An 11477-nucleotide genomic window follows, 5' to 3' on the forward strand; every position below is an offset into this window, starting at 1 on the left:
ACTTTCAACATTCCAGAGTCGATGCAAATAAACATGGTCTGGATACCTACCAACCGTTGCCGGGGAGTCCTCGCATTCTTGGGATTTATCGGAGATCAGATAACTGATCTGCCTAGTTGTATGCACGCAAGAGTGTATGTTTATGAAATACATCTTATGCGCTACGATGCTATCTATCCAATAACACCGACGTCAAAGGACTACCTGTATGACTGTCAACCAACAAAATGCAGAGCTCAGAAGTTCTACCGTTGGGCCAAAAAGACCACTATGGTGAACATCCGTTCATCAGGAACGGAACCACTTACAGCAAAGAAACTGGCAAATGCTATCTTCTGGGATAATTAATTGGGTCCAATTGAGGGATAGGATTTGGTATTGACATGCTTCTGACTGATTCAGCGGTCAGAAGAAGTATGACGTTCCCACGCTGCTAGCTCAGATCGGTATATGTAGTCTTTATCTGGGTGCCAGCAGCCAAAAAAGAGGATGGCCTAATATACTAACCTGGCTTGGTGTTATATCGGATCCTTCGAGCCTCAACGGAGCACTACCAGGCCCACGCCAATGGCCAAAGCTTTCGGTGACTTTGCCCGTCGCCTAATCCGGTATACAAGTACACTGGAAAATACGAGGTGCTTCGTACTTTGTACTCTGTCGTTGGGGGCCGATTGAGCCATCGAAGGCAGGCGGCGTTCAACCCCCCCAGTCCCGCTAAGAAGGACGATGTTCTGAAATTCGGCATCCTGGGAGCCGCAAACATCGCGTGAGTAGTCTTGCCAGAGTGACAGGAAAAGAAAGAAGAAAGGAAAAGCAGCCTTTCGCAAAACTAATAATAGCAAGCCCTCTTGCCTTGATTATTCCTTCTAAATCGCACCCCGAAGTCATCATCCAAGCGGTTTCCGCGCGCGATCGCCAGAAAGCAGAGGCTTTTGCAAACACACACAGCATTCCGGAGGTCAAGGACACATACCAGGGTGAGATTGACAGAAAGTTACGATCGTGATCGTATTTTGCCGATCCTCCGTCTTGGCTAACAGCTATGTTTCTATATAGAGATACTCGACGATCCCAACATTGACTGTATCTTCATCCCTCTACCAAACGGCTTGCATTTTGAGTGGGCAATTCGCTCAATCCGCGCGGGCAAGCATGTTCTCCTAGAAAAGCCATCCGTCTCCAATTCCACCGAGGCCGAGATTCTTTTTCGCCTGCCAGAACTCTCACAGCCCAATGCCCCGGTCCTTCTTGAAGCCTTTCACAATCGTTTTTTCCCCTCCTGGACGCTCTTCAGGTCAATGGTGAGCCCGGCTGATGTTGTCAATGTTACTTCCCATTCCATGATTCCATGGTGGGCAACGAGCAAAAATGATATCCACTTCAACTATCCTCTCTCGGGTGGGACGATTATGTCAATGGGTACTTACAACTTTACCTCGCTGCGTCTCCTCTTCGATGCTGAACCGGAGGAATGTGTGAGCTGCGATGCCGATGCTTACACTGATGGCATCCATAACAAGTGTGACTATGAGTTCAAGGCCCAGTTCCGATTCCCAAATGGGGGAACTGGTGTTGCCTCCAGCACCCTGAATGGTGAATCTATCCTCAAGCCCTCATGGGTGACAGTGGAGACCAGGGAAGTCGTGGTTCCCGACAGCAAGCTACCCACCTCACAAGAAAAGCTTCAGAAGCGCAAGTTAACGCTGAACGGAATGATCCATGGTGTCTTTTGGCACCGCATTGATGTCCATGACTCCTTTGAGATCCGGAACAATGATACCGGAGAGGTGATCAAGCAGTGGGAAGAGAACAAGTCACACAAGGCGTACACCTTCAAGGAGGCTGGCGGGAAGTTTACGGACCTGCCTGGTGACACACACTGGATGTCATACCGATACCAGCTGGAAGCCTTTATGAATCGGATCAAGGGCCGTCCGACCCAGGAGTGGGTTGGCGCGGAAGACTCGATTTCGCAGATGAAGATGATTGATATGGCCTATCGGAAGAGTGGGCTTGGACCAAGGCCGACCAGTGAGTACCGGTAGAGTCTCGTCTTGGTTTCCTTAGGCTTGTAAAATAGTAAAGTACGATGTACTCACATTGTGTTGGTGCTGTGTGTGGATATATATCAACAGCCATGAACGCGGATATATATTCTGCCAGTACAAATACCGATTGCACCACTATACGCCCTAGACAAACCAATCCATTGTTCCGGGCAATCTAAATCAACACCCAATACCTCCTCTCCACCTCAACACCCCCCAACGCCTTCGAAAACCTCTCCAATTCCTCCACTGACGCCGCTTTCCCACTCCCAACAGTAAACGTAACCCGGAACCACCCAAACTCCTCCGGCATATATACATTCCCCGGCGCAGCCATAACTCCGTTTCCCATACATATCTCTGCAATTCTCATCTCACGCTGTTTATAAATACCAGCGTTGGGAATGTAACTCTCAACGCACTATACCCCTGCATCTCCGATTTAGATAGGAGTAAATAGCGGAGATCGATCCAGATAAACAGGCCCGCATTCCTGGCTTGTTAGTCACGACATGTTTATCTAGGAAGGGATGCGACTTACATCTCGAAGTAGCGGATACCGACCGCGCTGGCGGGAAAACGATGTTGCAATGGTATAATTCTCCGCCATGAGATTGGTCTTTTTGAGCATGAAGTCCCTCATCCAATGTCTATCCTCTAGCATAGTGGCCCGGACGTCTTGGAGATGCGGTGGCCAGGAAAGCGTACTACAATGCATCATACTTGTCACTACCCTGTAGTCCTCGAAAGACCTAGCCTTCTTCGCCACAAGCCCTTCATGTTACACACAATCCTCATGACCATGTCGGCGATATAATACTCGGCTTTATAATCAGCAGGAATTAAAGGCTTCTGTATACTATGTTATTTAATTAGCGTGCTATTTGATTATTAGAAATGAACCAGCACATTGTATCCGACTTAACTCGGACATCATGAATCAACCCGTTGATGAAGAGAAAGCCCCGCATGCCAAAGAAGAGACCGACAGCCAACCCCCGGAGACCCTAACGAGAGCCGACCATGACCAGTACGAGGTCTCATTTGATGCCGAACAAGACCCAATGTGTCCCCGGAGCATGCTATTAGTACGGAAGTGGGTTATCGTGATTATTATCTGCATGGGGAGTTTATGCGTGTAAGCTAACCCTCATCTCCGAATCATCTCCCCTCGAAACCAGTCACTAATGGCCAAAGAACATGCACCAGCTCAATCTACACAACAACCTACCCCCAACTAACAACCACCTTCGCCACCCCACTCCTCCTCCAATCCTTCGGCCTCTCAACTTTCGTCCTAGGAATTGCCTTCGGCCCCCTCCTAACAAGCCCCCTAAGCGAATCCTACGGCCGACGACCCATCTACCTCATCTCTTGGTCCCTATTCATAATCTGGACGATACCCTCCGCCGTGGCCCGGAACATCGAAACACTCATTATAACCCGTTTCTTTGCCGGGTTTGTCGGGGGTACGTTTTTATCTGTGGCCGGTGGAACGGTGGGTGATGTGTTCTCGAGGAATGAGATACAGACGCCTATGGGAATTGTGTCGTCGGCGCCGTTCGTGGGCCCTTCTTTGGGACCTGTTGTGGGCGGGTTCGTCAATTACTTTTTACATTGGAGGTGGACGTGGTATGTTATGATTGTGTGGGCTGGGGTTATATGGTTTGCAATTGTTTTCTTTGCACCGGAGACGTATCATCCCGTTAAGCTGCGCGCTAAGGCTGAGATGCTGCGCAAGCAGACGGGTGATGATCGATATAGGGCACCGATTAAAGACACCCAATCGAGACGCGCGATAGCACTCTCGCTCCTGCGACCTTTTCAACTCCTCTTCTTAGAGCCCATGTGTCTCTGCTTGAACCTCTACTCTGCTGTTCTACTGGGAATTCTATACTTATTCTTCAGCACTTTGCCACTTGTTTTCCGGACAAATCATGATATGAACCTGTGGCAGAGCGGTCTTACATTCCTGGGGATTATAACGGGTATGTGCGTGGCAGCTGCAAGTAACCCGATTTGGTCACAGATCCGGGAGCGTTTGATAGGTAAATATCAAGCCGGAAGCGAGCCGGAGTATCGACTACCGCCGGCTATTATGGGTGGTGTTTTTATTCCGGTTGGGCTGTTTTGGTTTGGGTGGACAACTTATCCTAGTGTGCATTGGATAGTACCGGTGATTGGATCTGCGGTTTTTGGGTGTGGGTGAGCTTGATTCTGGATCTGGTTATGTGCGGGATTGACGAAAATAGGATGCTGCTTGCGTTCATGGGAATTTTTACGTTCCTCGTACGTTTATCTGTTCTGCTGTACCAAAGATCAACTATGCTCATTGTACACAGGTTGACGCATACCCCAAGTACGCCGCATCAGCCCTAGCATCTAACAGCTTCGCAAGATGTTCTGTCGCAGGTACGTTTGACACTATTCAACATCATTAGGCCTCGCTAATGTTATATAACAATATACAGCTGCATTCCCCCTATTCGGCAACCAACTGTACGAAAAGCTTGGGTATCAGTGGGCGACTAGTCTTCTTGCATTCATCACGATTGCCATGATGCCGTTTCCATGGCTGTTCTTCAAGTACGGGAAGGTTCTTAGAGGGAGGAGTAGATTTGCAGTCGTCACCTAGAAATCTGACCCAATTGCCCCCCTCCCCCAATCTCGCCGGGACCATCAAAGGCCAGATTATCGGGTAATAGTGAATCGACATCGAACATGCCGTCGAGACAGCCATAGCCTGCCGAGATCAGCTGCGGCTGGTGGGAAGTAGTTGGATGCGTGGACATCGGTGGCCCGTGTGCTTTGCTCACGCCTGCCGAGGAAACACCGCTTGAGCAGTATCTCTGACTTCCTGTGACCGTCGAAGCGCGTTGTCGAGACAAGCCGTTCCTCTTCCTCACATACCTAGCAGTTCATGAGCACCAATGTAAAACTACTACATACAAGAGAGCCACATACTTCCCTCGCCTCGACTCTATCAACTCACAAGAAGTATGCCGTATGCGACAATGCCAACAAGGCTGTCTATCAGCTGCATCGGGCATTGCATGCCTTACAGGCGACTCGGGCTCGGCGAATAGGCGTGTTGTTTTTGATTGGGCCATTGCTCAATGTAAATGCAAGAGGAACTGCAATGTATTGCATTATAAACAGGCGAGATGATATACATGGTTGACCAGAATTAAGATATTATGGTGACTTATGCACCCTCTCTGGACACACTCATATATCCGGGTAACTAAGAACACGCCTTTCCAGATTGGGAAACTGTAGGGCTGAAATTCAAGCAACATTGACGTGCAATGGGATAGAGGAGTTAATTTGTCCATAGGAAATCTGGTCCTGAATATGTCTCTTTCATTCACTTTCATCCCCTGCCATAGTTTTCTTCTATCTTCTGTTTCTTCCTGTCTTCCATAACGTCAAAGCCCATTGTTTCTGCTACCATTCCCCATCTCCATTTATTTCCCATATCCTGAATCTAGTCTTATCGGTACAGAGCCCGTGACTGCCTCGCTTTATCCATTTTATAAGTCTATTAGTCTGTTCGATCACTCGATCTGATGTCAATATGGAAGAACTATGAGACATAAGCTTGTATTTCCAATTCCGACATCCACCATACTGAAGCCAATGCGCTATGAAACGCGATAGTGGCATATTTTTGGTCTATTGGACCCATGCAAAGTTTATTGAGCAAGCTGTACGAAGACAACCCATCCTCGCAGCTCCTTTCCCTCCTGGCCCCACGTCGATGCTGCCAGCCTGCCCACCAAACTGTCGGAGTTACAGCGCATTGGCTGGCGACTACGCAGGCTGTGTCCACAAATACCTACAAAAGGCTTAGACTTTAAATGGTTACCGAAAAGACAGTTTCCCGGTCTCGGGAACCCAAATACGGCACTACAAACCCACAATCTGGAGTCCATAATCCCGCCCCCCCCCCACGTGCCTTGCGCTTCCGTTTCGCTCTGACGTTCTCGATTCTCATCACAAGCTGTCAATAAACGCAATTACTGCGAGAACTGGTCGAAGTTGTGGCTTCGGTGAATGTCGTATACCGACATGAAGCTGTTATAATACAGAAGACCGTAACGACAACCACCTAAACGCCTTTCCTAAGGGCAACCTAATAGGCAGCACACATATTGCCGGTCGACTGGGCGAACTCGATTAACCGAAATGTAAGTATCCTCGGCTTATCCTTTCAGAGCTCTATACTGGCATAACAGCTGTGTAGCACGTGCCGCCAGTCAGCCCGGTCCTTCGAAAGCAAAGGACCCCGAATCGAAAATAAAAACACTATTGCAATGGCACTTTAGTCAGATACGTCCTGGCAAATGTGCGAGGGATCGGAAACCCACACTCGAGCAAGATTTCGTTTGAAGCAAAAAAAGGTGAGAACTCTCGGTAAGGGGATAGGGCTCAGAGCATCTATACAGATCCTATTAGAAGTGAGGTGGCGTCTCCCGCAAATCCAGCCCGAGAGGAAGATACGGCTGCGGGTGAGGGATGGGCCACGGCAAAGCAGAAGAGAGAAATACGTATTATAACAAATCTCTACAAGGCCAGGAGAAAGCTGTTTCTAGAAAGGCCATATGGTACGGAACACCTGTATCGACATGGCGTTTCCAACATCTTCGCGATTAATCACAGCAAGACTCAAAGGAAACTGGAAACTATCTTGGTAGCGCCCAATGGAACACACCTTCCATGAACAACACATCTTCGGCCGGAACAAATCTGTTTGCGTGCCTGCGGCTGCCTTGCTTACGAGGCCGTCCTTGATGCGTGGTGAGTCTGCAACTAGTTAGTTAACTAATGCTGTCCATCACTAATCACAGAGCTAACCAAGTGATCTAGTCGATTATTCTTTATTTTATGACCATGGTGGTTTGCTAATTCCCATTGCAATTTTTGATAAAGAGGAGCCAGCACTCACGTCTTTGATCTGATTTTCTGCGTCAAGAAACCCGTCAAGGAGCTAGAAGAGAGCGACCAAAGATTACCTATGTGTCTGTTTGAACAAGGTTAAACTAAGTTAACTAACGTCGTCATACCAGCTGACGGACTACCAGACCTCGTGCGTGACAATGGAGGAGTTGTTGTGACCTCAACAAATACTGTGCACTTAGAAACAAAAGCTTTCTGATAGAGATATGAAGCGGCTCACGTGTTTCCCATTGGGTGTGGGAACGTATTGATTGCGTATTGGTATACTAAAGATGTCTACTCTCGGATCGCGGTCTTGGTGGGCCCTGATGTAAGTTCTCCAGTCTTGCCATTCCAAGTCTACCCACTAACATAACGCAGAGGAGTGAGAGAGCCTCCGGCAATTCCACAAAATATTGCTACACCGATGTGAAGTAATCCTCCCGAACTCCACTCAGAGCTATAATCATGTCACCGATGACTTATTGCGTTGACATTTCAGAGAGAGTGTTATCGGAAATACACAGGTGTTAGCGCCTGCGCTTGAGGGTCCCCATTCACAACCTCACCACGCGAACTCGACAAGATAAGAGCCGACGGGAGCAAGACCAGCGGTTCATACCAACAAGAAGCAGACCCGGTTTGACATGAGGTGGGATGCCTTGCTTCCTGAGCAGGAGGACACCACGTTCGCAATTCTAGAATTCAAAACTACTGAGGTTCTACACCAGCAATACCTTGTATCAGGCGACTTGGCGCCTGCACAGCTGAGCACGCAGAAAGGAGAATGAGGAGGCGAAGAGAAAGCCATATAGAACTAATTTCCCCGAAGAGACATAAGGAACCACCAACCACATCATTGGATGCAGCAAGTTAGCGGCTGCGTCGGTCGTCGCACGTTGAAACGGAATATCGGACCTGAATATGCGCCGTGTTATTGCGCGTTGGTTACTTTAGCGCGAGCACCTACTCGAAGCATGCATCGCCTGCATGAAATGGCACTTTTGCAAGAGGGCCACCAGAAGCCCTCTATCACATTTTCGGCCGCAACAAATCTGCGGGTCGTTCGTTGCACTGACATATCGTGCATAAAACATACAGGGTGCTAATCCACCGCAGCTGAGAGTCGTTGAACCTAATACACGAAAGAACGATGCTCTGGAACAAAGTTATGTCCTTGGGTGGAAGGAATATGGAATTAATCAAGGTCATTCTGGATTATCAGAGTGTTTTGATATTTTCTTGATTGCATGAGGCGTTGGTGGAGAAAGTTTGGCGCTTGCGAGCAATATCGCAAAAATCGAAAGCATTTCCAAACCACAATACCCGGAATGGAAAAACAAGAGGGCTACAAGAAGGCCTCAATCACATCTTCGGGCACAACAAATCTGGCAGCTTGCGCTGTTTTCCGAAGGGAGGATGAGAAAGTTATGTTCATAAACGGGGTTGATCTGGATGACGGCAGTTTGATAGTTTTCATTATGACTTCTATATACACACCAATATCCTGTACCTAAAGAGTTCTCAAGAATCAAATAAACCACCCATCTCACCCCATAACACTCCCCCACCCCCGATCAACACTAATAACCGCCCCATTAACCAACCCCGCTCCCCTCCCACCCGCAACCCAAACACACAAATCTGCAACCTCATCAACATTACACAACGCCGTCCCAGCAGCCTTCATAAGCGCCTCCATCTTCTGATACCCCTCTTGATTGATACCGGCGTGGAAAGCATCGCTGACGTTTGTCTCCATTGCGCCCATTACGAGCGCGTTGCAGCGGATGTTCTTGTTGATGTAGAAGGAGGATGTGTTTTTGGTTAGGCCGATGAGGCCGTGTTTGCTGGCTGTGTAGGCGGCACCTGTGCCAGTTAGTATACTTCCTGTTAGAGAGTAGGGACATGAGAGGGTAGAAACGTACCAGCAGCCAGCCCAACATTCCCGGCAACAGAAGCAATATTCAAAATACACCCCTCCTTCTCCCCCGCAAGCCACCCCTCAACAGCCAATTTACTCAACCAAAACGGCGCCGTCAGGTTAACCTTCATAACACGATCCCAAAGCCCAGGATCCAGATCACCCACGGGGTCAAACCGATCCATGATACCCGCGTTATTCACGAGGATATCCGGCGCGGAAGTACCAAATTCATCGCGGATCTTGGCGAAAAGGTCGTGGACTGCGTCGAGGGAGGTTATGTCGACTGTGTAGGCGCGGAGGGTTCCTGTTCCGAGGGCGGAGATTTGGGATGTCGTTTCTTCGATGCGAGAGGGGTTAATATCGCAGATTATGACTGTTGCGTTGGCGTGGAGGTATTTTGTGGCAATGGCTTTTCCTAGACCGCTTGCGCCGCCGGTGATGAGGGCTGTTTTGTTGGATAGGTCTGCCATGCTTCTTTCAAGGTTTGAAATAATCAATTGTAATTGAAGAGTTACAAGTAGTTAAATGATATCTATTCCTATATACTAGGAAAAAGCTACGGATAACCAACTCCGTGCTCCGATGGTCAGTCGACATTAGACTTTCTCCGCAAAACTCTTATCAGGGGTGATTGGTTCTCATTCGGATCTCGGAAACTAACGCAGCCGAGTTGGAGATCGGCTACTTTATTCGCACGTAGGGGGCACGTGATGTTATGTGATTGTCTGGTGAGGTTTACAGGATACTGTTAGTCGGGGTTTAAGATATCAGGTAGTCTCATGAGATACTGGTCTCACTATGGCCAATATATGTGTGGAAATGAACAGTCGCTTTACAGTAGCATGTATCTCAGTGCATTTCGGGACCAACTGAGTACTTGCACGGAGTACCCACGTATGTCGGCAAGGCAGTGAAACAAAATCACCGTCAGTAAAGACGCATTTCTGTGCCTGTATCTATATGTACCAGTACTCCGACCAAACACCGGTTCGCTATGGATCTACAGCACAGATACAGGTACAGGTACAAAACTCCATACTCCGTGCAAGTATTGACCGGGATAGTGATCCTCATATGATGTGCTGTCGATCAGTCTCATACCAAGCGTAGGTTTCAAAGGATTTCAAAGAAATGCACAACGGTCAGGGACGATGATTTGTTCAGGAATGCAAAGTTAGCGATCCTCCTAAATTCTCCGAGCCGGAAATCTGGGGAAGTCAGAGTAATCCCGTGACCAGTATGACTACAACGCATTGTACAGCTTGTATGTGCTCAACATATGACATTTATGTAGCATGTAGCACTGAAAGAACGGTCAGTGATGCCTTTCCACATCAGAGACTTTTGTCGTTGTGCTGTTCGAGAGTCATTTGGTTATCTTGACTAGGCTGAAGCAAGGGGCTGGTTATGGATCCATGGTATGGTATCCCTAGACGGCGGGATATATGAATCATTCGTTGTCTAAATGAGTGCGATATTACCGTTCTTTATAGTGTACTCATACGTAGGCTGTCATGAACCCTGGTTCGTCGGCCAATAACGGAATAGCGTAGACAACAGCAGCAGTGGCCAATAGAAAACTGTCTCGGTTGCGCATCCGGTCGGAAGACCCACCGGGAAGGCTGTTTCGGGTCCGCAGTTTGATGGGGACTTTAATATTGTCGTATATTGACGGGAATAGATCATGGTGATATTGACATTGTTCTTAATGGATTATGTAGACAATCCATTGTGGTTGATATGAGATGGTGTATTACGCTACAGGGAACGAACCGGATCATTGTAAGCGGCAAATCACCAAGCTAGTTTAGTGGATCCGATCGGTCGGCGATGTGCTTAATTCTGCCTTGTGAACATGAGTGTAGAGCGTATGTAACAACTTCAAACTGGAATGTTGACGCGCCATGGAACACATGCCACCGGTCTCAAGCGGGGTTGGTATGTTGAATGGTCAGGAAATCATGTCCGAAGTCCAGGTACAGTGATGACTTGAATGTCTACCAGAGTACTGTATGTGTGGGCGTTGAACCGCGGGAATTACCTGCTGTATGTGTGTGATGTCTGGCGGTCAGTCGCACATTGCTTGCTATGACTGCTATCATTTTCCTACTACTACTACTACTTGTACTGCGTACACGACAATATGATACGTATCAAGTCATCTGACCTGTAACTTGAGCCCCAGATCCAACTCGTATTGTATGGTAATGACCGGCGGCAGGCGACCAATGTTACACTAGGTCATAATGCCTTTTGCACACTAAATCCAAGTATCCTTGGCCGAGCGGTACCGTAACATACTGTAACGGGAACTCGTTTTTCCAGCAGCTTATCTATCAACTTTCCAAAAACGCACTGCAAAGACTTCACAGTGAAGATTTCACCATCATTGAATTGGTGTTTTTGACTTGACGTGTTTTTTCTCTTTTTTTGTCCTGCCCTGATCCTTGGATGCAGCTGTTTTTTTCTTTCTCATTTTTGTTTGCTTTGTTGGGTTGAACCGCAAAGCTTTTTTTGTTTTTTTTTTTTTTTTTTTTTGCTGATTGATTCCGTGGCATCATTCT

General features: G+C 47.9%; 4 protein-coding genes across 4 annotated transcripts; 2 read left to right on the forward strand and 2 right to left on the reverse strand.

Moving 5' to 3' along the window:
• Positions 1–567: 567 nt before the first annotated feature.
• On the forward strand, positions 568–2045 carry ASPGLDRAFT_37707 (Gfo/Idh/MocA family protein; the record flags this gene model as incomplete). The annotated part of the gene is made up of 4 exons (XM_022544860.1): positions 568–635; positions 686–766; positions 844–977; positions 1057–2045. 4 exons carry the CDS (start codon positions 568–570, stop codon positions 2043–2045), a joined length of 1272 nt encoding a protein of 423 aa, XP_022398594.1.
• A 445-nt stretch (positions 2046–2490) lies between these two features.
• Positions 2491–2712, reverse strand: ASPGLDRAFT_37708 (uncharacterized protein; the record flags this gene model as incomplete). Its single annotated transcript, XM_022544861.1, has 2 exons — positions 2491–2541; positions 2590–2712. The coding sequence occupies 2 exons, from the start codon at positions 2710–2712 to the stop codon at positions 2491–2493; spliced, it is 174 nt and encodes a 57-aa protein (XP_022398595.1).
• A 271-nt stretch (positions 2713–2983) lies between these two features.
• On the forward strand, positions 2984–4683 carry ASPGLDRAFT_131771 (MFS transporter; the record flags this gene model as incomplete). The annotated part of the gene is made up of 5 exons (XM_022541074.1): positions 2984–3186; positions 3246–4253; positions 4301–4337; positions 4391–4460; positions 4520–4683. The coding sequence occupies 5 exons, from the start codon at positions 2984–2986 to the stop codon at positions 4681–4683; spliced, it is 1482 nt and encodes a 493-aa protein (XP_022398596.1).
• Positions 4684–8442: 3759 nt separating this feature from the next.
• Positions 8443–9429, reverse strand: ASPGLDRAFT_49874 (SDR family NAD(P)-dependent oxidoreductase). Its single transcript, XM_022547193.1, has 2 exons — positions 8915–9429; positions 8443–8855 (listed from the first exon to the last, which is right to left on the reverse strand). Exons 1-2 carry the CDS (start codon positions 9381–9383, stop codon positions 8536–8538), a joined length of 789 nt encoding a protein of 262 aa, XP_022398597.1. The 5' UTR covers positions 9384–9429; the 3' UTR covers positions 8443–8535.
• Positions 9430–11477: the final 2048 nt, after the last annotated feature.

The sequence above is a fragment of the Aspergillus glaucus genome (genome assembly GCF_001890805.1).
Source record: "Aspergillus glaucus CBS 516.65 unplaced genomic scaffold ASPGLscaffold_17, whole genome shotgun sequence".
Classification (NCBI taxonomy): domain Eukaryota; kingdom Fungi; phylum Ascomycota; class Eurotiomycetes; order Eurotiales; family Aspergillaceae; genus Aspergillus; species Aspergillus glaucus.

Excerpts from the sequence above, each read along its gene's own strand:
- ASPGLDRAFT_49874 (XM_022547193.1), bottom strand. The coding sequence starts at position 9,383 with ATGGCAGACCTATCCAACAAAACAGCCCTCATCACCGGCGGCGCAAGC. Across the intron at positions 8,856-8,914 it reads GAATGTTGGGCTGGCTGCTG|GTGCCGCCTACACAGCCAGC; the intron begins GTACGTTTCTAC and ends TAACTGGCACAG.